This window comes from Nilaparvata lugens, chromosome 7 (assembly GCF_014356525.2).
Source record: "Nilaparvata lugens isolate BPH chromosome 7, ASM1435652v1, whole genome shotgun sequence".
Lineage (NCBI taxonomy): Eukaryota > Metazoa > Arthropoda > Insecta > Hemiptera > Delphacidae > Nilaparvata > Nilaparvata lugens.
Genome location: NC_052510.1, coordinates 39670775 through 39695647, shown reverse-complemented (window position 1 = coordinate 39695647; position 24873 = coordinate 39670775). Strand labels below are relative to the sequence as shown.

General features: G+C 34.1%; 1 protein-coding gene across 2 annotated transcripts in view; it reads left to right on the top strand.

Annotated features, from left to right (window-relative positions):
* Window positions 1–4496: 4496 nt before the first annotated feature.
* Window positions 4497–24873, top strand: part of LOC111051909 (protein crumbs) — a 145619-nt gene continuing 125242 nt past the window's right edge. The window contains exon 1 of one of the 2 annotated variants that reach the window (XM_039432731.1): window positions 4497–4762. In XM_039432731.1, the coding sequence (XP_039288665.1) occupies window positions 4729–4762 (34 nt within the window). In that variant the 5' untranslated portion in view covers window positions 4497–4728. The remainder of the gene's footprint in view (window positions 4763–24873) is intronic. The other variant, XM_039432732.1, reaches the window with a different exon arrangement.

The following is a 24873-nucleotide window of genomic DNA, read 5'->3' as shown; positions in this document are numbered from 1 at the left end:
CTCACAGTCTGAGGATCACAATCATAGAACCCCCTCAGAGAAAAAAAGGGGTTCTCCTGAAGGAAAGCCCATAGTCTCCTTTTCAAAACCGTCTCAGGCAGAGTCCTGGCTGAAACTGATGGCTTGTCCAAAATTCTAATTGGCTGGTAGATGAGGCTGCTCTGGGTCCTCCCCAATCTACAATATGACAGGTCCAGCCTCAGCCTGCTTCTGGTGCCATGGTCATGCACATCACCTGGTTGGTAAAGTATGGACACTATGGAAGGCCTTTATAGCTGACTTGTAAATATGAAAGGATTGAAAACAGTGAGAATCTTCTCACTCACAAAGAGAGGCCTACAATTTGCTGAAAATTCTGCCCCACAAAGAATCCGGATGGCCTTTTTCCGCACCAGCAGTATATATTTTACCAGGGGCACCACCCCACAAGGTGATACCATTATTATGCCATCATACTTTGAAAGAAGGTAAAATAACACATGCGAAGATGGGCCTCTGGTATACATCTTCTCAGGCTCCTGAACAAGAACAGCACCCTGCTCAACCTGCTGCAGACTACCTGAGTGTGCCCGCCCCAGGAAAGCTTACGGCCCAGAGTGAAGCCAATGAGCTTCAATGGAGGGAAATCATATAGCACTCCGTTTCTGAGGTGAAACACAATTTTTTGGGTGTTCTCGCCATTGAGAAGGAAAAGATTAGCCCGAAACCAGTCTGCTTCAGCCCTGGTCAGCCATGTCACCACTGATATCCAGCATTGAGGTGTCATCAGCATAAACACACCTCTGTCCTGTTCTTTGAAAAGGGCAATCACTAGTCAGAAACAGGAGAGGCCCCAGTTCAGAGCCCTAGGGAACCCCACAGCTCATTGATCTAACTTGAGACCTCACACCATTCGCCAGCACTATCTGCTTACCTCCCTTCAGTTTAGAACGGAGAAACACCAGAGGGCTGTCACCAATTCCATAGGAAGCGAGCTTTGATAAAAGAGTAGCATGGTCCAGGGTGTCAAATGCCTTGCTAAGATCTCACATTGTGAGCCCAGCAAGGCCTCCCTTCTAAAAACTCGCATGAACCTTGAAAACAATATATTCAGCAGCCTCCACTGTTGACTTCCCCACTCTCAAGTCAAACTGTTGCTATAACAATAATTATTGATGGAAAGCTTAAAATGTAAGAATAGTAGGTACATCAAATTAAAGAGAATTGAATGCTCTACAAACCTAATGTTAAGTACTTATTTTTTCGATGCATTGCTGTTCAGCAATTAGCCCTGAAAGTGCAAAAGTTAGAAGAAAAACTGTCTTTTTCAAGATTTTAAACTTTTAAGAGTGAATATCTCGAGAGCTGAAGCAGATATCACTAAACTTTACGAAACAAAACTTGTAGAGATTCATCTATAGCTTTATTTTTGCTCAGTTAGTCATGTCGCTGAAATGCATTGTCTCCAAGATTCATGCGTGTAAGCCAGAAATGAAAAAACGCACTTTTAAACCACCCTCATCCCCCTTAAGCACAAAAGGGTTAGGGATGAGGACTTCTGATATTTTTACCTTCTAAGTAAGTTAGTCCAAACAAAGCTGCGAAGTCAAATATTGTGTTCCAAACATTCACTCCAAATTCCCCTGTCAACAGATCTATTGTTGTAAAACTGAAGGTTACACTCAACATTATAGCGCCTGCAAAAATCGTAGGGAGATGCGAAAAATTATGACATAATACATGAAATTGAAGATAATATGATGCTCTATGAGCTCATGAAAAAACGGATTTTTTCAATTAATCGTTGAAATGTTATAAGGCCAAAAATATGAAAAAATCGGAGACGGAAGGGTTTTTCTTCAAAATGTGACACCTTCGAGAGCTCGATCATACCTAGAAAAGTATGAGAGATATGGAAAAATGTTACAAATGCAACTTGTAGGCTTATTCTTAAGCTTTAATTTGTATTCGACAAAAATTTCCGAAAGACGCATATTGTTCGAGATATACGCTAAAAAACATAATATGGTACTTTTAAACCACCCCCACCACCTCAGTACAGGGGGTAGGAGTGAGGACTTTTGATATGTTTACCCCCTTACTATCCTTAAAAGAGCTGCAGATTCAAAACTTGTCTTCCAAACTTTTCCCTCTATCTTCTATATAATAAGAGAGAGTAGAGTTGTGTTTGTTTGCATCAAAACATTGCAACTTGTGGATTGAAAAACGGAAATGATTTAGATCTCCAAATATTGCACATAGATTCTAAAAATATCAATCTTCTCATAGATTCTAAAAATATCTCGTGTACCTCGAAGTCCAAATTTCAATTTTCCTTCTAGATTTTTCATAATAATTAATGTTCAAATTATGGATTACGATTTCATACGGCGATTTCACATTCAAATCATAAAATAAAATTAAAAAAAAAAACAGCTGTTCTATTATTGCTTTCTACCTGATTAAACTTAATCTCAATAATATTGTTTTGACAATAATTGTATTGATAAATATTTTCAATAATATTACTATGGAGACATATATATGTGTAGGTATATATATATATATATATATGTATATGTATTTAGTTTCTATTTTTCATAGAACTAACAGTTTAATTCAACGCTTGTTTTGTCCGGTGCTCCTGTATGCGGACGTGACCTCTCTCTTAAGGTCATTTGCATACAGTAATGACTTATTTCTGCGTGTTGTATATGTATTATAATCTTTGTAACTTGTGAATCTCTAATAATATTGTTATTATTATTAAGATTATAATAGTATTGTTTTTATAGTTATATTTTTATTTTCACAAACTCTGTATAATAATATGGGGCTGCTGCATCAAAGAAATAATCTCAAAAACATCTGTTTAGAAAAAACATAGTTTTGAAACGTTTTTCTGATGCAATTTATAGACCTACATGTAGCATGGATTATTAACTTTTCAGCTAGAACAGTTTTTTGAGACAAAGTGCTAAATAAATGTATACAGTTTTATCAATGCTGTATCGGCAATATGAATACGCATGCAGTTAATATGGCTTTGAAAAAGGTGCTGATATTCTTACATAAATAAATTATTCTCTTCAATTTTTATTTAATTTACAGTCCCAAAATTATTCGAGCCCTGATATAATGATTGACTCACTGTACAGTCAGTCGAAAATTTTAATATTGAAATGAGGGGTATTTTGGCAAGCTGAACAAAAAAATAAGGTCCTATGCACCTTTTCGATATTTCTTCAAGTGAAAAATGAGTTTTTTGGGTTGTCAAAACTCCCCCTGAAAGGGAAACTATATTCAACTTATCCTATCTTTTAGAATAACAATGATTTCTGCGTTGAATAACATGTTTCTTGCCAACAACAATCGAACTCTTTGTGAATTTAGATATGACCTACACTGTAGATTTATATAATTCTATCAATTAAATACATTAATTTGAAGTATTTATTTTGAAATTGAAGTATTTATTTCAGTCAGTTTATGGTTAGTTGATTAATTTATTGTAGAGCGAACTACACGGCGAGGACTCTGATTGGCTGAAAAGTTAAGCGTTCGGAGTACGGTACGGCGAACAGTTAAAACAGAGGCGAGCGGCACGGTGAACGGTTTGGAGTACGGTACGGCGAATGTTTAACAGCTGATTTTTAACTTTATGAAACATATGCTCATGTTCGCTGAAAGGCGCGATGTTCGGCGGAATGCACGGTTTGCTGCGCGGTTCGAGGTTCGGTTCAGCTTGTGTTGTCGCACCTTTAAATGATACAAGACATTTATACTGATCACAGATCAAAGCAACATAATAATCTATACTATAATAAAGGAAAGAACTGGCTTATACACGTACGGAATAGGAAAATTATGTTTGACGCATCATCATGTCTGAACTACAGGACTGATTTACTTGAAATGTTGCATATAAATTCTTAATCAACCGAGGACTCTTATAGGCCTATTTTCAATTCTTCTAGATTTCATTAAGTCAAGTTTTCAGTTTGTTGAGTTTTAAAATAGACCCTTGCGAAGCATGGGTTACCTGCAAACCTGCTAGTAGTATAATAATCCTTCTTTGACTGGACTAAAATATTGGTAAATGGACGAGGGATTGTGAAACTGTATTTTCTCATGCTTGATTGAATTGAATTTATATTCTATATAGATTGTAGACTACATTATAGATAAGCTGTGTCGGCTTATCTTTATTTCTAGTTCAGGAAACATAATTTTATGTAGTGTTTTATTATTTCTAATGCGGGGGTTCGGATCTGAGAATATTATGAAGCCTATGATAAAGGGATGAAATTCATTGGAGTTTATCAAAATTGGCGAGTCTTCAAAATAAAATTTAAAAGCCGCTTTTGTTGATAGCATATCACCATGGTTACCGTACTTCTGCTTGAAGGAGTGAAGTCTTTGTCCAGTTAGTGATGCTACCTAGCGGAAAAAATCCGCATCGCCACCTGTTAACTTGGAACTTGGAGTGGGAGTGTTCCCTCGTTGTTTCTTCAGTTTAGTTTCCAACTGAAATTTGTAAAGAAAGCCAGCAGGCAGCCAGTTTTGTGTTGTTGTGTAGACTTGGCTTGTTTGGTTTTCTGTGCTTTCTAACGACCATAACGCGAGTGCACTTGATAATTTTGATAATAAATATTACTGTAAACCAATACGGTAGTTTAGTGTAGTGCGTGACTAAAATGTGTTCAAAGTGCTCCAAGTTCCACTAAATGCTCAGCAAAAGTCTTCACAATGATTTGGATGTATGGACGATGCAGTCTCACTTGTAAGTAAATAATATTATCCTCATTCAAAAGTTTGCAACCTAATAAATAGGTTTGTCATTCAATATTCTCTCCAATCTACATTTTTAATGATACACCCTATTTTTAAATGGACAATCTTGCGCAAATAAGTTACACCTTCATTGTGATGTTGAATGTTGATGATGAGACACAGATTAGGTTAGGAATTACCAATAAATTGCACATGACTAATATTAATTTATTAAACTTGAGTGACCTACCTATACTATTCTATACCGTCGTGAACTATTCAATTTGTTGAATAGAATAGGCTATATCATGATTTAAATGTAAAAATACGGTATACATTTTTTTAATATTTCATTTTACTTTGAATATCATGATATTCCTAACTGAGATTTAAAATGAAGTTAATTTTACTCATTTAGTTCAATTTCAGGTTTTTCGGGCTATTTCATGGATTATTCAGGACACTATATTTGCTAATTTTCTGAAGTATGATAATAAGTTGTTTATAGTCTGACATTAAAATTCTGGAAAGTTACTGTTGTGAATAATATTTAGCTTAATTTGAATTTTTTGCTAAACGTAATTGCTATAGTGAGGTCCACGTTATAATGACAGTATTTGATCAACATTGGTATTGCTATCCTTGTCTATCACTCGACAAAAGAGATATCGCTATCCTTCTATAGCTCCGCAGCGTTGCCAAATCCGTTTTTACAATGTAGAATTAAGGCAGACAATCGGCAACGCAATTCTCCTTTCTCTATCCACTGCCATTATAACGTGGACCTCACTATAGGCTAGTTTTAAGGTTGTGAAGTTAGTTTGTTACAGGACTTACAGGTGGTGCGGTACTTATAAGTAAGCTACTATAGTCTGTCAGTTTTTGCATTTTGATTTCGTCAATTTTTCCTTTCTTTGAGATTCTGAGGATCCGAAATTTAAATTTGCTGGTACTCCCATGCATTTTTTATTTTTAGTATTTCTCCTTATTTATGTGGCATTGCTGATTATGTTTCTATATATCAGTCCGAAACTTGTGCTTGACGAGCTATCGGGTGAAATGTGTCAAAATTTTCTGATGAGAACCCAAGACGAAAAAGCCAGGCGATCGTGCTTCAAGCCTTCAACGTTGCAACGCTCTTGCCGACTGAGCTCAATTTTATTTCAATTGCAACTATTTGAAAGGTTTTGTCTTCAAACCGTCTTTACTGAAATTTATTTGGTTGAATGGGAAGCATTGATAGCCTTTTTTATATGGATTAGTTTACCGGTGTCTCACTGTAGTTTTCAGCTTTACTGCCAGGGAGCTTAGTTGGCGCGTTCCCTTTCATATGTACTTACTTCGAACTGTCTTCATTGATTGAGTGGTAAGCATTCATTTTTATAAGGATGTGAATCTCATACTATACTTGTAGGCATAATTTACCATAATAGATTGAAATAATTACAGATTTATAAAAGGTCATAGGCCTAGTAAAGAATAACATTCCTGTCATTTTTGTATTATTATAGTAGCATTGTAACTTAGTTTCTTTTGTTTGTGAACTGCTGTTCACAACAGGAACTTCCAATTTCTTCAGGTCCAATTCGTAAGCGATGACTAGCCGCGCATCTACATCTTCGCGGAATTAACGGCTGTAGTCTATTGTTGTCGGCTATAGTCGACAAAATAGAGCCTTCTAATCACTAACCACAATATTGTGTACCTAATAAAACTTGTTTTTTTTGGTACATGAAGCTCTTATCGTACCGCTTATGCCACTTATGGTCCCGAATTTGTGTACTAAACCAACGATATAGACTGACTGCTATAATATTATACAGCAATGGACTAAAAATACAGCCGGCAGAATACAGACTACAGCCGGCTACAGACTAGTGTCGTCGCTTAGGATTTCAGCCTTTTTTCAACTTACTGTTCATTCTTATAACATAATAATAATGAATCATGGTCACAAACTTATAAGAAAATTGAAATAAGTCTCTGATAATAAACTCTGCTAGGTAGGCCTATTACATGAGTAATACCCATCATGTCCTTCCCACAGCTCATCTACCAACCTTGATACGTGATAAGTAATTTTGCTTCACCTTCCCAAAGTACTGTACAGAATTATGAAATCCACGATTTCCGCATTGAAATGTCTTAGCATGAATTGTCTTTGTACGATTTTTTCGTATTTTATGAGAATCATTTAATATTCAGGCACCTTTTCCAAATTTCCAATTAGAAACTCATTCAGAAATGTCGATAACTATTCGAAATTTTACTGTATGAATCTATTGAGAAATCAACAGTAAATCAAGTTCTTTGATAAAGTCAGAATGAAATAAATCTTGAAGTTAAATTTTATTATGAAATCTCTTTCAGATTGTAATTTACATCCTGTTAATTCATGATGGGATTAAAAAATATGAAAAATGTATAGAAATTGAATAAATTTAAAGAATATGAGTTCAATCATGATGCAGATATAATTATACTGTATATAAGAATGGAAGCTTGACTTCACGATCCACTCAAATTTTGTAGCACAATGACTCAATGATATGAAATACTGTACCAATACTACGTAGATCAGCATCTACGCTGGGATGTCCATGTAAATAATATAACAAAAACTATGAGGTATTTGATGATCCTGGTTTCACGGCTAAGGGATCTCCTTCCAAGTAGAGCTATAGCTATGCGACAGGTGTATATGGGGTTGGTGCAGGCAGTCTTCCAGTGTGGTATTGTGGCATGGGGTGCAGCCTTTCCTACAACTGTTGAACCACATAGGGCACATAGAATAGTTCTAAGAATAATGTTGAAAAAGGATCCATATTATCCATCAGAGGAACTATTTTGTCACAGCAAGGGTTTTAAACATAAAAAAGCTGTAAATCAAGGGCTCGATTCTATTCATGTGTAGAAAGAATAGTTTTACAATGTTACCTCATGCACATCAAACTAGAAGGATGGTGTCAGCAATGGTAGAGGGGACAAGAAGGGAAACGACCACAGGGCTGCAACATTTCTATTATCTGGCCCCAAGATTATTCAATAAATTGCCGCCACAATTAAGACAAAAAATCAATCAGAAATGCTTCAACTTAAAGCTTAAAAAATTCCTTTTTTCTACTGATATTAACTCAGAATTGGCATTGCTTTTGAATACAGTTTAGTATTGATCCTGAATAAGTACCATAGACTCATATGTTATGAGATATGATTATTATTCTTCTATTCATGTTAATAATTATATATTGTAGAAACTATTGTTTTCAAAATGTGTAAATGAGTGCATTGAGTACATCGGTAATGTTTCCAGAACTATGACAAAAAAGGAAGCAATCAGTTTTTGTTTATTGAATCTATTTCTATTATTATTGGTTAAGAATTTGAGATTATATTTCTTTCAATTGTTTTATGTGTTAGTATTGTTGTATGTAAATATGTTTGAATAGCTTATGCTTGTGAACTACAGCAGTAGAAAGTCAACTTTTTCTTTCTTGTATTGTGTCTATTGTTGTAATGACTCCTCCTCTAAACACGGACTTGTTCCATATTAGAGGGAGTAATTTTCAGGGAATATATTGTAAAATGTACTTCCTGGAAATAAATTGAATTTGAATTGAAAATTGAATAATAATCCATTCTCGGATATTGAATTTATTTCTAGGTCAAGCAGTCAACAATGGATTGTGCGCTGAAATTAATGAGATTTTCGTAATTTAAACGTAGAAAATAGTCACGTAACTTGAAATAAGGGAACATTAATAGAACTGTTTCAGATCATTTATCATTAAATTAAATTTGATAAATTGGAAGAGAGGGGGGGGGGGTGAAATGTCAATCTACTGGTTTATGTAGATATTTCTACCATTGACATTTTTTGCCTCAAACAATACATTGCATTAATTTAGAGTACGTGAATATTCCTTCAATCGCTTGAGATTCTGAAGTTTTCAAATAACTTGCCTAAAATGGTTTCTTCTATGCAATATGCATTGCTAAAGAATTAGTGTCACATTACCAATGGCAATAATCCTATTTTCTTTTGCAAGCGTGTTACCTAATCTATTGTAATAGTATAGTACTGTTATCGATTACAATCTGTATACAATAGTAATAGTACGGTATCGATTTATTCAAAAACCGGTATATTATAAGCAATCTTTAAGCATAGCAACAAAAACATTTAAATTTCTTTTTTCTTAATGGTAGCCTACTGCACAATCGTTTTTTTGAAACCAAATAAATTGAAGATTATTATGCTATATTCGTTTTAATTGAATAGAATCATGAAGATAAGATACCATTAGCTTATACTATCTTGTCACTATGATGGAACTTTATATTCTTGAGTGATATTTTAAGAGTTGGATTAGCTCAATCGAGTCCCAAGAATGTTATAAATTGACATGTTTTACCTTCTGTAAACTGTAATGCAATTGTTCATTAATTTATAAAGTTTAATACTTAACAAAATCCAAAGAAAATGGGAATTCAATTTTTTATCAAATAGAATATATTAAATGAAACATTTTTCTAATTCTGCGATACATTGACCTAATAAAATACAATTTTCATTCCTTGTTTGAGAGGTACACGAAGTAGTAGCTCCAATCAATATGCTATAATAAGTTATTTCAAAATAGTATTCACTTTTTCTTTCAAGGGCTACAACAATTTTGAAGTGAAATAAAATAATCCAAATACCAACCCTTTATATCTTATTAATGCTTGTACTTTAGTTGGGGGATTCCATAGGATTGCACAAAAAAATTCGCAATACGTATAATTTACAGTGTCTTATTCAATGCTCAAATTTGAAAATAATAGTCGTTCCTAACTTATGCTTGTCCCTTTCTCTTCTTGACACTCACAAATGAGCTCTAGCTCAAATGTTTCCTCTAGGTCACTTCCTAGATGAACTTCTAGAATACCAATAGATTATGAAAACGTAGGATAGGATTGTTAAATTTTAAAGAATTATTCATCCATTTATTAATGTACTTTATTAATAGGGTTTTGTCCATTCCATATGGTTTATAAATAGGGGTTTGTTTATTCCATATGGTTTATTAATAGGGTTTTGTGGAGGTTACAGTTGGAACTTAATATTCCAAATGTCAGATATACAAAGAATAAATGTCTAAAAATATACATTGGAAGGTTCTCAAACATTCATGTTAGAGTAGAATATTGAATTGAGATGATTTTACAAATTATAAAATAGGCTAAGTTATAAATATTATTTCCATAAATAAATAATAATTTGTAAGAGCTTCAGAATACGTTTTCAATTAAACTAAACCTTATTTGGACCAAAATTGGGATAATCTATTCTAGCTAACAATGAAAGCTCTCCTTTCCAATGAAATTTGCTTTGATGAGCAGAAAGAGTACATCGTTGAAACCATTGGTTCTTATGGAAGTCTTCTCACTTTTGCAGTCAGCTAATGTGTGAACACTCCCTTAAAACGATGATGTACTACTCGTTTTGTATAACATAAATTCATTGGGAAAAATGCGTCACCCAAGTAATAGATTATTTCCATTCTTCTTTACAATAATCTTTTCTACAATGATGAATAAAATAAATAATAACATTTTCCAAGGTCTTTCCAGTTCTACTGTATTGAAACGAACTCTGGATTATTGAGTATAATGTAGGCCTAACACCAACAGAGTGTAGATGTTTTGGGTACATATATTTCCTGTTTTATTTAGTTTGTATCAGTAAGTTGGTGAAACCAAAGTTCCATTGCAGTTTGCCATCGTTTTTATGTCATTTGACATAAAGTTTCGTTCTGGTAACAGATTACTGTCAATCTGACAACGACAGCTGTATGATGTTACTTGAGGTTTAGCTGTCACGACACTGTAGTTACGTTGTGAAAAAATGATGTCCGAAAATTGTACCTGAACATAATTCTCGATAACTATTGCAGCAATTACGCAATAGTTCAAACATTGCAATTGATTGTGGTTCTGTAATAGTTTGTCTGCTATTTTTTGAGGTTTCGTGTTGTAGTTCAGAGGGGTTTTTAGTCTTAATCGATTGTCTGATTCATTTTCGATTTGGTTTTGAATGTTTTTTTAGTGGCGTTTAATTGATTCTTTGCGCAATATAGAACGAGGAACAGATCAGAATAACCTTTCAAGATTATTAATTGATTTTGTTCTGTTTGAAAATAATGTTGTGCAAGATGAAAATTTTTTTACAATTTTTCCGTTTTGCAGTGGAGATGATTTTGAACGTCTTGAAATAGTCACAACCACTTATTTAACAATATATTGGTTTCGGTTGCTTCACCATTATTAAATATCTAGTAAAATTCATATATTAATCTCAGTTTGCTCAGCAGCTCTGACACATTAGTTGATGACCTGTTCGCCCCAAAACTCAATGTTGAATAATTCTGACCTCATTTAGATATACGGTAGCATAGGTACCTAATAGCTTGTTTCTGTAGATTGACTAATTGGTTTATTAGTAGCAGTAATCTGAATAAATCTATCTGCTGCTGTTATCTTAGGACTGGACATATTCTGTATTTTTGTTTATTCCAAAACAGAGTGTTTTGTTGCTTATTCTTGGAAAAATAAAATTCGAATAAAAAAATATTCTTATTTTATTTCCAATCCCCTATTGGACAATGTCTTAAGTAATTTTTTGGGCTGCAAAACCAAAATTTGGCCATTTAATGGCCTTCTATCAATTTCATTTTTGAATTGAACAATGATAATCAAATCCTTGTGAATTTTTAATAAAAATAATATAATCATCTGTAATAATAACATATTAATATAGAAACAGAATTTCATAATAATGATACTATATCATCATAACTCTCTGAATATTTGCTACCGTGTTTTGTAATCGGAGAAATACTTCACTATTCAAATTTTCTCGGATCACATTACAATAATTCACAAGTATCCATTTTGACTAAAAATACATCGTCATTTTGAATTTTACGTTTCTCAAAACTCTTTTTCTGAATGTAAAGATTGTCAATTACTGTAATTGCAATTTCAATTACCTGTATTGAGAATTTACAGGAATAGTGGAATAGTTGAATAGTGGAAAATTGGTCTGACTTCAAATGGTGACATTCTCTTGAAAGACACCACCAAATTATTCAAAACCTTGGAACAATGTTGGGCAATTATGTAGATTTTTGAAAAATGTTCCTTAATTGACTATGTATTTTGAATGCGGAGTATCTTGAGGCGATTTGTGTCTTGAGGGAAAAATTTCATTGACAATTGAGGATAGGAATGATAATTTCCATTGGTAATTGAGGATAGAAATTAAAATTGTTCCAAGAGTACCTTACTGTATACTAAGCTTTTCAGGAAAAGCTCGATAATTTATCATTGTTTCGTAGGATTTTGGAAATACCGTTAAATTGCCACGTCTTAAATGACCGTTGGTTCATCCATTTTTCAAATATAAAGTCACTAAAAAGCCTGTTTTTGAACCATTAAAATATACAAAAATCACACTGTGAGATTCAGTTGAATGCTCTGCTAGACAGGAAAATAAAACATTGGTTCTTATGGGAGTGTCCACAGATTGGCAGAATGAAAATGTGTCTGTCATAAGGAACAATTATATTCTTTCCTGTCCAGCAGAGCAGAAATTCAATGGATAGCAGGGAGGCCTCAACTGAAAGGAAGATTTGCTAGGAAAATAAGTTTGTGTATTTTGGGAGAGAATTTATTTTCACTTCTGGAAATCAACCGCATCATTTTTCTTAGTTTTAGTGAAATTAAACTTGAAAAAGCTCATATCTTGGAAAATCCCATTTTTTCATTTGTGTCAATTTTCAATCAATCTTTATTTATAATTGACCGAGCGAAGTGAGGTCTAAGATTCAAGTCGACGGTTTGGCATTTCTCTTAATGTTTAAATGTTTATAAATGTTTATATGTTGCGCATTTACGGCGAAACGCGGTAATAGATTCCCATGAAATTTGACAGGTATGTTCCTTGTTTAATTGCGCGTCGACGTATATACAAGGTTTTTGGAAATTTTGCATTTCAAGGATAATATAAAAGGAAAAAGGAGCCTCCTTCATACGCCAATATTAGAGTAGAAATCAGACTATAGAATTATTCATCATAAATCAGCTGACAAGTGATTACACAGATGTGTGGAGAAGCCAGTCTATTGCTGTATTTCCATAAGGTCTATAGTTTCAGTCAATGTACCTAGAATACATCTATTCTAGGTACCTTGGTTTCAATCAGGTACTTGTGGATGAGAACACTGCGTGAGGTCTACTGTTCACAGAACTACTAGTTATCGTAAAGATGAATTTGTTAAATCACTTGCGTATCATTAAACCGTGATACACGTGTCACTTGTTATGTAACAGTATGTTGGAGTGTTGCGTGTCGCTAAGGCTGGAATTCAGTGACGCAATGATCAAGCAGTGATCGGAGATCGTGATTGAAGATCAGCTGTCAACTCTGATCAGTGATTTCCAAACTCGTTTTACTTTCCTTGCCCTATTACTATAGGTAAGGAAAGTATTGCTTTCCGAAAAAAATTGAGGTACCCCAATTTCCAAATTTCTATACATTTCTAGGTCTCCTGAGTTTTGATTTTATCTCGTATTGCCATCACTAGTTAACTAGCTGATGACTGTACACTCATAGCTCATAGACAATCATAAATAATTTGATCAATGTAGTTATAATAATTTTTAAACTTTATTCACTGTATAGTAAAGTTCAAGCAGTTGCACGAAAAATCAATTTAATGTAACTGCCATAAAAAGACGTCATCCAACGGCTCCAAGGCAACGACAACCAATGAACACAATGCAATTGTCCACTTCAATTCATCTTCTCAAGTAACCTATCTTATTTTTCCTCACTATTGTTTACTGTTTTTCATTTGCATATTCTCTGAACACGTGTCATTAATTTATGGTATTTATATCTTGATTGATTTGTACATTCAATTACCATCGTTATGTGTTTTCCTTTTAGAAAAATTAACAAGGTCGTCTTGTTCAGTTGACTAAAGTCTCGTCACTTGAATGTTTCCTCGTTAGGTCACTTGTAAATTGCGAACTATTCTTTTTATGTCCTTAATTTGTATTCTATTTTGTTGTAATGTTGTTTAAGTGGATGTGATGTTTGATTGTAATGACGCAATAGCACACGAGAAGCTATCAAGAATGACAAATGAATGCAAAAAAAAAAAAAACTGCAAGAGAATGCAGTTCTCTGTTGGTTGTCAATCTATTGAAAACATATTTGTCAGTTTGGATGCATTATCTGTTAGCAGCATTCTCCAGATTTCTCCTCGATAAACGATTTGTCTCATGATATTTATTTATTTGTATGTATGATATGTATGCATGCATGTATATAACGTCAAGCATTTCAAGTATAGTCATGATGGAAGTAGAAATCATTTCGGAGCACTTATTCCGAAAAGTAATCTAGAATGTACCCTAGAATTTATGAGATTGATATACGTTTAGAAAAATATATTTGAATATTCTTCTATCTCCAATTAGTAATAGCATTTTTTCTAATAATTGAAACGGTACTATTATACAACAAAAACGTAACATAATCTTTTTTTAGTGGAATACTTTCTAACTGTTTTTAAATCAAAGAGAAACGTCGACTTATTCGAGTGTAATTGTTTTCCTGGTATAGGCCTATCTTGAGAAATATACGTGGAAAAATACCAACAAATATTAGTACGGTAGCCTAAATTGAATATACATTGAAAAATATCCATTTGCTCCTAATGTTTCGTATCAGTATTATTATGACGTGGAAAATAGAAGATCACAATATCTTCGTGGGACCTCTGATTCATGCAAAAAAGTTCAATCTGGGTGGGGTGATACCTACAGGTTCAAAGAATTGAAGATCATTCAAAAGGAAAGTTTCTGTTGAAACAGAACAACGCAATGTTCATTGCGAAGTTAGCTCCCGTTCAAGCTCAAGTGTCATAACTTTCCTTGTTAAGTCAAACGATGTGATGACCCATTCAAATGCATGTACAAAAATTACTTTTTCCTCTTACGTCTTTGGGGAAATACATTTTCATAAATAATAAACGGCGTTCATGGTCTCTCAATGATAAATTCAATTGATGGCATCTTTTGTAATGATTAACTTTTGTAATTATTATTGATTGTAATGTACTGTTGTAAGCAGAATAAAAATGATAGCCTAGAAGAATTTTGAAGGAAACATAATGAGGAAAAGAAAAACCTAGAAATTCCCAATATTAATTGTGAAGTAAAGAAAAAGGAAAATCACAGCTTTTAGTTAACAAATGATTGAATAAATCCAGATCAAATTTATTGTGAACTGAATGTTTTGAATCAATCAACGAATTTAAATAAAATACTTCATTCAAATCTCGCCGTCTAATTGATAGAGTGATACAATAATTGTATCAATAATTGATGAATTATTCATCAGTTGAATGAATAATGATTTATGATTACAATTGTCTGAATCTGCTAGATAGAGAAATTTGAAATGAACTGTCGAAAATTTTTGATTATTTTGAACTGACAGTATCTTTACTTTTCTGCTGGGAATGATGCTGACATAACCAGAACTGTCAAGTCCTAAATCATATTTTAAATTTCAAACACGTTATAATAGTGGTCATGATTCACTTGCAACTTTACTGTACTGATTTATAGGCCTGTACAAATTCAAATGCTTTGAATATGGATACGAGTACTATAGAAACAATCCATTCCAATCAGCATGAAGAGGCTATTGGGAAAATCCACTTCAACAACCGCTAAAGATCCACCAGAATTGAGTCACTAGCATGCCCTATGTTGTTATCCACTTCAATCATAGAACCATAATATGCATGCCTTCACGCTTGTAGATATAGTTCTATGGTTGTATGAGTGTACCTGTTTAGATATCCTTCATGGCCATCACAACTATGCTATGCACATGTTGTATAGATATAGTTTTTAGGCGAGGACTCACGATTTAGAGCTGAGAAGGTGGTCGACCCCAGTGTCATCTATAAGCGACAAAATTCCTTCAAAGCTCGTGAGTATTACTCACAAAAAGTCACAAATAATGGACTTTAACGTTCTCTTTGTCCTTGGATTGGGCTACCACTTGCCTTTTGTGGCATCATCTTCAAAGCTACTTTGTACAAGTTGGCCATCAAATGAGTGGAAGAACTATAGACATGTTACAAACCTTATTCCCATAATAATTAGAACTGTTCATGCCTGAACTTACATTTTTAAGCAGGAGCGTTTATTCAAACCTCCTGTTTCTCTTGTTGCAATATTTAATGTGTGCAGAAGTCTTCATTATACAGCACTCATATGGTTTTTACGCCATTGAACTCCACCTCATTTGATATAGTTACAATTTGTTTCAAAACAAAATCAAATCTTGGGGGGGGGTCCCACTAAGGTTGAATGGCATTGGCATTTTTTTAGTTTCCAATTCAAGGGGGTGGGGTAGCAGCTGAATTTTTCTATGGTCTGAGGGGGATTGCTTTTTCAACTTGTGTTTAAATATTGTCCCACAATCAATACGACAGCCACATATCAATGGAATCAATCCTTCTCAGGGTTTCTTGAAGGTTTATTCTAGTATTTCTGTCAAAATCTCAACAACATCCTGTCGTGAAACCAAAATGGAATTCTCTTATCGATGAAATCGTCTAGTTTTGATGATGTGTGATTACATCGCTATCACTTCTCCATTTTCTGTAAAAATATAAGAAAATGTAGCCCTAAAATCAATATGGCGGCCACATATCAGCGGAATCGTAACGTTTTGATAGATTTTTCGCGGCCAATTATTTGAAATGGAGCGTAAAGGCATTGACCAATTCTCACGGCGCGGCGCAGTTATCACGCCTTTTGTCATGCCATTAATAACTGCTAAACTGAGTCACGTCAAACTGTCAGCATTGGTTGAATGAGAAGCATTGATGTTATTTATTAGGAATGCTGACAGTTTGAAGTGGATGACCGGACAAAGACATTCTCTTCTCGAATGAATTTTTCATTTTTCAATGCCGGTCACTGCAAAGTTCAAGCAACTCTTTTTCTGGTGGTCATCTGACGATATTAATAGCGCAAGGATCAATATTGTAGGCCACAATATTACTGATCAATGGCTAGATAATATAATGCAGTAACTGATTTGACATGCTTTGAGTTACGGTGTGGCTATCTTTTTGAATACGATTATTATTACATTTGTAATTTTTTATTTTAAATTGTGAGTAGGGGAGAAGCAGTATGATGTTTAGACAGGGAAATAAGAGAGAAGGATAACAATTAGTAGTAGAATAAGATTGAATTATAGAAATCATTTATGAGCTGCCAAAAATTAAAAGTTAATTTAGGAAATTTTTTCAGTTCTGTACCATAAGATTGTGGAACCTCCCTTAAAATTCAGTTGAACTATCGTTCATTCTGCAATATTAAATACTAAAGCAACTGTACTGCATATAGCTCGAGTAGCCAAATATTCAGACATCTAGAGATCTTCAAAGCTAGTTATTTGACCGTTAGTGAGATTCACTTGCCACTGTCAGCGTTGGGCCGTTGGCTGAATGGGAAGCATTGATGTTATGCATAAGGAATGCTGCTATTCGTTTGAAGAGAATTTCACTTTAACTGTACATTAATGTCATTAATCACTTTTATGAGAACCTAATGTCTGTTTGCGACAATTGTGTAGTTACTATGATACTATTACAATACCAACAGGAAAAAGCGTTTGTCTTTTGACATATGTTGGCCTGGAAGTGGAATAGTCTCAATGTCGCTGCGCTTCATATAACTTGTAGGCCTTCTTAGTGGTCCTCTGTTTTTTTATAGGCTTTTCTACTTCAGCGTTACAATTCTTCAGTGTGATAGTATACTGTAGTGTTACAGAGGTGTAGTAGGTAAGCTGTTGGGCCATTAGTTGTTGAGACCATTTTCTAATTTTTAGAGTCGGTTTCTGGAAGTAACTGATTCTTACCGTTAAAAAGTAACTGATTCCAATATTTTGTTGCTGCCACGACATGGAACATTCTCAGGATGATGAGTTTCTATGTTATGGTTTAAATCTATAAAACTTGGAATGAGTATTTTTTGTATTTTCCTCCAGGATGATTCTCTTGAATGTTTCTATTTTTATAGTGAACTTACTGTCAAAAATTTGTAAAAATTATCACCTGGTATACTTTAAAACATATTTCATAGCAGAAAGAATTTACTGTCACATCTAACGTTCCAATGTTCATCAATATCCTGTACTATTTCGTTTTCAGTATTGTTTTCTCTTCTATATTTTGTAAATATAAGCATCTGAAGATACCAGAATAGCAAGAAGTTACCAGCCTAGAAGAAAGTTGGAAAAGGTGTGGTCAAGACTAAAAACATGAGAAATATGAAGCCGTGAGAATGAAACCGCCGGATTAAGTAGTAATGAATGAAAGAGGCAAACCGCAACTATTAAAAGGTCAGGAGAAAAACAATTAGAAGGCAGCAACTAGGAGAGAAAGAAGGAGTGGTGGAGTAGAGAGAGTGACTAGGAAGAAATTTGTTGGAGTGTTGTAGACGTAACAGTTGAAATAAAGTGTATACAGTTTACTCTAGTGTTAAAGTTAGGTTAAAAACAAGATATACTTGAGTTGATTAAAACTATAGAATTAATACGTATACATTTGAAACTATGAATTTATCTCAACCACTTTTATTTATTCATTTGTCTATTTATTAATATGTCAAAAAAGACTTTAAATTGTCACAGCCACTAGTATAAATAAATGGTTGTAACAATATTTCAAGTAGTTCTATCCAATATGCATGACTACAACACTTTGACAAATTCATAGAGACATACCAGAGGTGGAATAATTCGATTCATTTAAACTATATGCTCCATTCTAGCCTATTTCCATACCTTATGTATACCATAATAACATGATCTATGTCCATAGAAGCTTCACTCTGTCTTTAGCCATTCATATTTTATTATCTATAATACATCATAAACATACTATAAACAATGATTGGATTACAATAAACTCATAGAACAATGATTGCTACATACCTACCATGAGGATACAATGTTAATTATACAGTATATGGTAGCATATATATATATATATATATATATATATATATTATATATATATATATATATATATATATATATATATATATATATATATATAGTGCAGTTCACGAGTACAATTGATTGTTCCAAGATACATTCCAGAGGTAGAATACTAATGTGTTTGATTTGGACTATATTGAACTGTTTCGACTTTCTGTAGTTTGTCTATATCCCTACATCATGGTATAACAACATGAACTATTTATCAATAGAAACAAACAATGGATTGTCATCTACAACTCAGCTCTATGAAGAAACAATGCGAGCTATACATATACATTATACTGTAGCCTACTTATACTGTAAAAATATTCATAGTTTCAAGGTATGGAGAAACAGTCTGTATTATATAGCACGACATTTATATAGAATATAGAAAAAATGTATATAGTTAGAAGGCATGAAGAGACAATGTAAACTCGTATAAAGTATGTCTGGTGTGTATACGAGTATATGTGTATATAATACAGAAGATATAATGAATGTATATAGTAGGAAAGGAGATTGGCGTATTGTGACTGTGACTTTGGCGGCCTTTGACCCGTGACCTGTGTGACTGCTGCAGCTGGTCAATTGCTAACTATTGTCGCTATCGTTGTTGTTGTTGTTGTGATTGTTGTTTGGTACATGACAGGAGAGAAATGAGGAGAAAATGAGATCGAGATAGGAAGTGGAAGAGGTAGTGATAGAGCTGGAGTGATTTAGTACAAGAACAAGGCAGGCAAAGCAGAATGGATATAGGTATGTGAAGGTAGTAGGAGGTAAGTGAAGAATTAAGTGAACTTAACTAGAAGAGTTGATTAAGAAAAAAGGGAGAGAATGGAAAAGTAATGTGATGAGAGGAGGTTGAGGAGCTCCGGAAAAAAGGAGGAGTAGTGAGAAAAGGTGAGGATGTAACTGGCGAATAGCATGAAGTCGTGGAATAGTATGAAGAGAAGAGGAAGGAGAAGAAAATAGAAGTAGAATCGTGAGAAAAGAAGAAGATGAAATTTGAGTAATAGCTGTGGAAGAATTGGATAGAACAGAAAAGGCAAATAAGGCGATGAGAAAGAAGAGCTTATAAGAAAGAAGAATAAAACAATATGGTGGAGAGGAGGAAGGGAAGAGAATGACTGTGACAGAACAGAATTGATAGAAGATGGAGAATGAAGAGAGGTAGAGATAGGAAGGAAAATGAAGAGAGGTAGAGATAGGAAGGAAAATGAGATAAAATAAAGGAAGGAGGAGAGAGTAAGATGCATATTGATGCAGAGGATTAAATTGATAGATGGGAGAGAAGGAGCAGGATGAAAGGGGGGGAGTGTCTCGATTAGACCAGGTGTTCGATTATACCAGGTCCCAGTCTACAATGAAGCTCCAAAACCTGGTACAATTGAACTACTGGGCTAATCGAGACACAGGACCTGGTGTAATCGAACTACTGGGCTAATCGAAACATTCCGTCTCGATTAGCCCAGTAGTTCGATTATACCAGGTCGTCTAAACGATATCTGGTCTAATCGAGACACAGCACCTGGTCTAATCGAGACATGGGCATGTCTCGATTGTATAAGCCAGTCCAAAGAAAACTATCCATCTTGGAGAAAAAGTATCAGATACAAAATGAAGATTAGATACAACTTCTTCGCTCTTAAAACTTTCCTACCCTAAAAATAAAAAAACTGGTGTGGCGTACTCACACAACTTTCCTTGCCGTTATGAAAGTTTGATCACCTGACGCTAGTGTTCTCGCGCATCTCAAGTCTACTATTCTAAGATCTGAGCCAGCTGGTGACAGGACAATAGCGCTGCAGACACACGAAGTCTGCTATCTCTTCATAGTGAATGATTTAATAGAATCAACAGTTGCCAACAGTTTGTAATTGAATAATCTTTTTTTCTGGAATTTCGAGCTTATTTTCAATTTTAGGTGGAAATGTTACTGGACATTAATTGTAGAGATTTTTATGCTCAATCTTTTCCACTTGAATTTTTTGTTTAAATTGTATCTGAAGCCTGATAATTGGTAATCTGAAATCAAACTTTGCATAGATGGGGCGGTGCTCCTGAAATTTTTACAGATATGGAACTTGTGGCAGTTGATAAGCTCAATGATTTTTTAAGGTATGAATTTGATCAAAATTGTTGGAGCCGTTTTCGAGAAAATCGCGAAAAACCCTGTCTTTGACAACATTTTCGCCATTTTAGCCGCCATCTTGAATTGCATTTGATCGAAATTGTTCGTGTCGGATCCTTATAGTGTAAGGACCTTGAGTTCCAAATTTCAAGTCATTCCGTTAATTGGGAGGTTACACACACACACTTTTAAAAATTTTCAAAAATGTTCATGAATATCCAGATTTAGAAAAGGCATTGACAATAAAGATATATGCTTCAGCCAGGCGGGCTCTATTTTTATGGTAGCGTAGCTACGGACTGTACTTTTTATATATAACAACTCGTGCTTCTACCATTACAGTATATATGACACCTGGTACAATCGAACTACTGGGCTAATCGAAACATTCGTCTCGTTTAGCCCACGTCTCGATTATACTAGGTCCTGGTCTCATCGGGAAAGTCCGACCTGGGGTAATCGAACACCTGGACTAATCGAGCACCTGGGATAATCGAACACCTGGGCTAATCGAAATACACCCGGATCAAAGTTCAAGAAAGGTGGAGGTGGAAGAGAAAAGGAAGGGGAAGATCAGCAGCAGGATGAGAAAGGAAGTAGGAAGTGGAAAAGAATAAGCGAAGATGATAATAAGGAAGATGAGGAATTAGTAACTACACGAGTAATAGCTGTTTCCGTTTTCAGTGTTAACAAGAATGATTTTACTCACTTTTACACTTGAAAATAATTATGAGGTATTCGTAGAAGTTATCGAGTCCCTTCATTGATGACCATAGTTTTCAATTGTGATGTAACGCTTCTATATTTATCAATACATTCTAACATTTTATTATTAAGTAATTGAGTTTTACTGCTTCGTTTTAATTATATACTTACTCAAAACTTCAAATCACAAAGATAGGTTATTCAGACTTATGCCTTGTTCAGACTATGTTATGCCTTATTCAGACTATGCCTGTACACCACTGCGATGACGATGGGAGCAAGAGACTTTTTGAGAAATGGTTGAATGTTTGAAACCGTCGCCGTCATGCGAATCGCATTGGTAGAAGACTTTCTACACGTATGAGAAATCCACAATTTTAACACTTTTGACTTCGACCTTGAGCTAATGTTATGGGGATGAAAATTAGTATTTCCTTCTTATTCGATTACTTGATATCTCTTCAAGCAAATCTCATAGCAATTATTGATTAGACGGTGCTCATGCATGATAAATTATTCAAATTTCCACAGTCTTTTGTTGTGAATAAATTCGATTTTTGGTTCTGAATCATAGAAATTTGCCAAATTAGAGGACCCAAAAGAACAGCTGGGTAACAAATCGAATCACATCTTCGTTGATGAGAGTAGAAACCTTATTTCTAATTCCAATCTTTTTCCATCTTGATCCAATCCAAATGAGAGCGCACCAGAAAACACGACTCTAATTATATTATTGTTCGCGTGTGCAGAATCGGCTCTCCTGGTTCGTTTCTCTCTTTTTCACTAGATAATGTCGGAATTGAACAGAGATGGAGAATTATTGTAAAGCTGAATATCATGAAATTCTTCTTATCTTTCACTTCTACTGGATAATGCTGGATTTGAACAGAAAATAAAAAAGATGAAGAATTCCAAGAGAGAGCGAGAGTGAGACAGATGGAGAGGAGAGAAAGCAGACCGGCCTGATTTAGAATTTTCTGTTTCTTCCATTCATCTTCGTATATAACATGAGAGAGAAACAAGGCTCTCTTGTCAGATACATTGAACCAAATAATGGAAAACAACAAGTTATGAATCACTTATACAACTTTCCTTGCTATTTTTAGAAATTTAACGAGAACTTAGTCTGATTTTCGAAAGATTGTGTTCATTATTATTATTGGAAGAATAAATAATAAGCCCAAAAATATATTGTTAACATGTCATAATAGTTTTCGATCCATTCTATTTTTTGAATTCTGGTTCAGTTTTTACAATACTAGAAAATTCTTCGTAACATTGGTAAATAGTTAATAATTTATTAAACTTTTATGAACAAGAGGAAAATTATAATTTGGAAGTCTTTGACACTCTCTCAACTATTGGGGATTGTGTTTAATGAAATTGGAAATGTTCTCTGATAAAAATACACTATCACTATCATAAAGTAAGGTGATCATTCATCAAATCCAAATTTAACCTTCACTTGAATTATAATTTCTCAGATGATCTTGATTCAGATTAAATCTTTCATTTTTCTGACAATCTTAATATATCCAATCGTATTAATAATTATGAGTTCTAATTGGATTTCTACTCTAACCAATATCAACAATCTAAAATATCAATTACTGTAACCCTCAATCAGTTGAGGTAATCCGAACCATACTAACCGCATTCTAATGCAATCAAATCAATATTTTCCATTTCAATTTGAAATTTAACAGACTGAGGAAATTCAACAGCTCTAACCGGATAAATGCACCAGTAGGGCAGTGGCAAAAGGAATCCTTCCGATTAACACTAATTCATCAGAATCCTCTGACCACTGATCATTGTGATTGTGGTCTGGGATTGCTAGACAGTTACAAATGTTCCACTTCCTCTCTCTTCTATCTCATCATCTCTTTTATTTCCTCCTCTTTCATCCTCTCTCATAATATATTTCCTCCTCTTCCATATATTTCCCCCTCTTCCACCATTTCATATCTTTTATTCCCTATCCTGTCATTGCAGTCTTGTCCTAATAGAAAGTACCGCTCTTTCCATTATATTCTACTGCTTTGTCCATTTCCTTTTCTGTGTGTTCTTCCATCTTCCCTCGTCTCCTTCACACTGTATTATTCCCACGTTTCTTCATAATTTTTGTAACTATTTCTCAACTATGAATTGGGGCTATGAATGGGGGGGGGGGGGTTCAATACAACATTTATACTTCATGCTATTAACACAATGCTTACACATTATCTCAAGTGATAACAACTCATTCAAACCAATCATATCGCAATCACATCATCATCATCATCATCATCATCTTAAATCACTCCACATAAATACGTATCGAAGCTCAATTCATTATTGAAGATTCAATAAGTCTGATCTCATAATAACTCAAAACTCACAAAACAATATTGACCTCAACTTAGAAGCAACTATACAGTTATAGAAGAACTATACTTAACTGAACATACAAAATACAACAAAATCATCGTCTTGAGAAGTTGAGTTTCGATGTGTTTGTAGGCCTATTATGAATGTTGAAATACGTGTGAATTTGAGTTCAGTACCGCTTCAATATTTTTGCTGGATAATAATCACTTTAGGTTGGCCATGTAGCGGTTAGTCAAGACAAGACTAGTCACGTTTAGTCACAATACTTCACATTTGTTGCTTATGAAGACATGTCCAATATTGCAATGACTAATCAGTGTGAGTTGCGTTACAACCAGCTATGTGAAGTTTTGTGACTAAACGTGTCTGATCATGTCTTGTCTTGTCTTGACTAACTGGTGTGCGCTTAGCCACAGCCTTTATTTGCATTTGTGTAATAATGTTAGATTATGCTAATATCTGCTTGGTGGATTTTTAACGCCTTTTAATACATTATTTTATCATATCAATGAGTATTACGGGTATTATCTGTTCAACATATCGGAGCCAGCGATAAGGTATTTATGAAATATTTTAGAGCATGTAGAATTGAGTGTTTAATGAACTTTATGTACTGAGTTTACAGTAATTGTTATTAAATGATTTGTTATTCTCATCATTTCTTCTTATTCATGATTCAGTACTTTGTCCATTAAAACTTATATTCTCTTTTTTATCCCCTGCTGCAACTTTCATTTCTCTTCTTTCTCCTCTTCTTCATCTCTTTCTGTTCCTATCCGCCTAA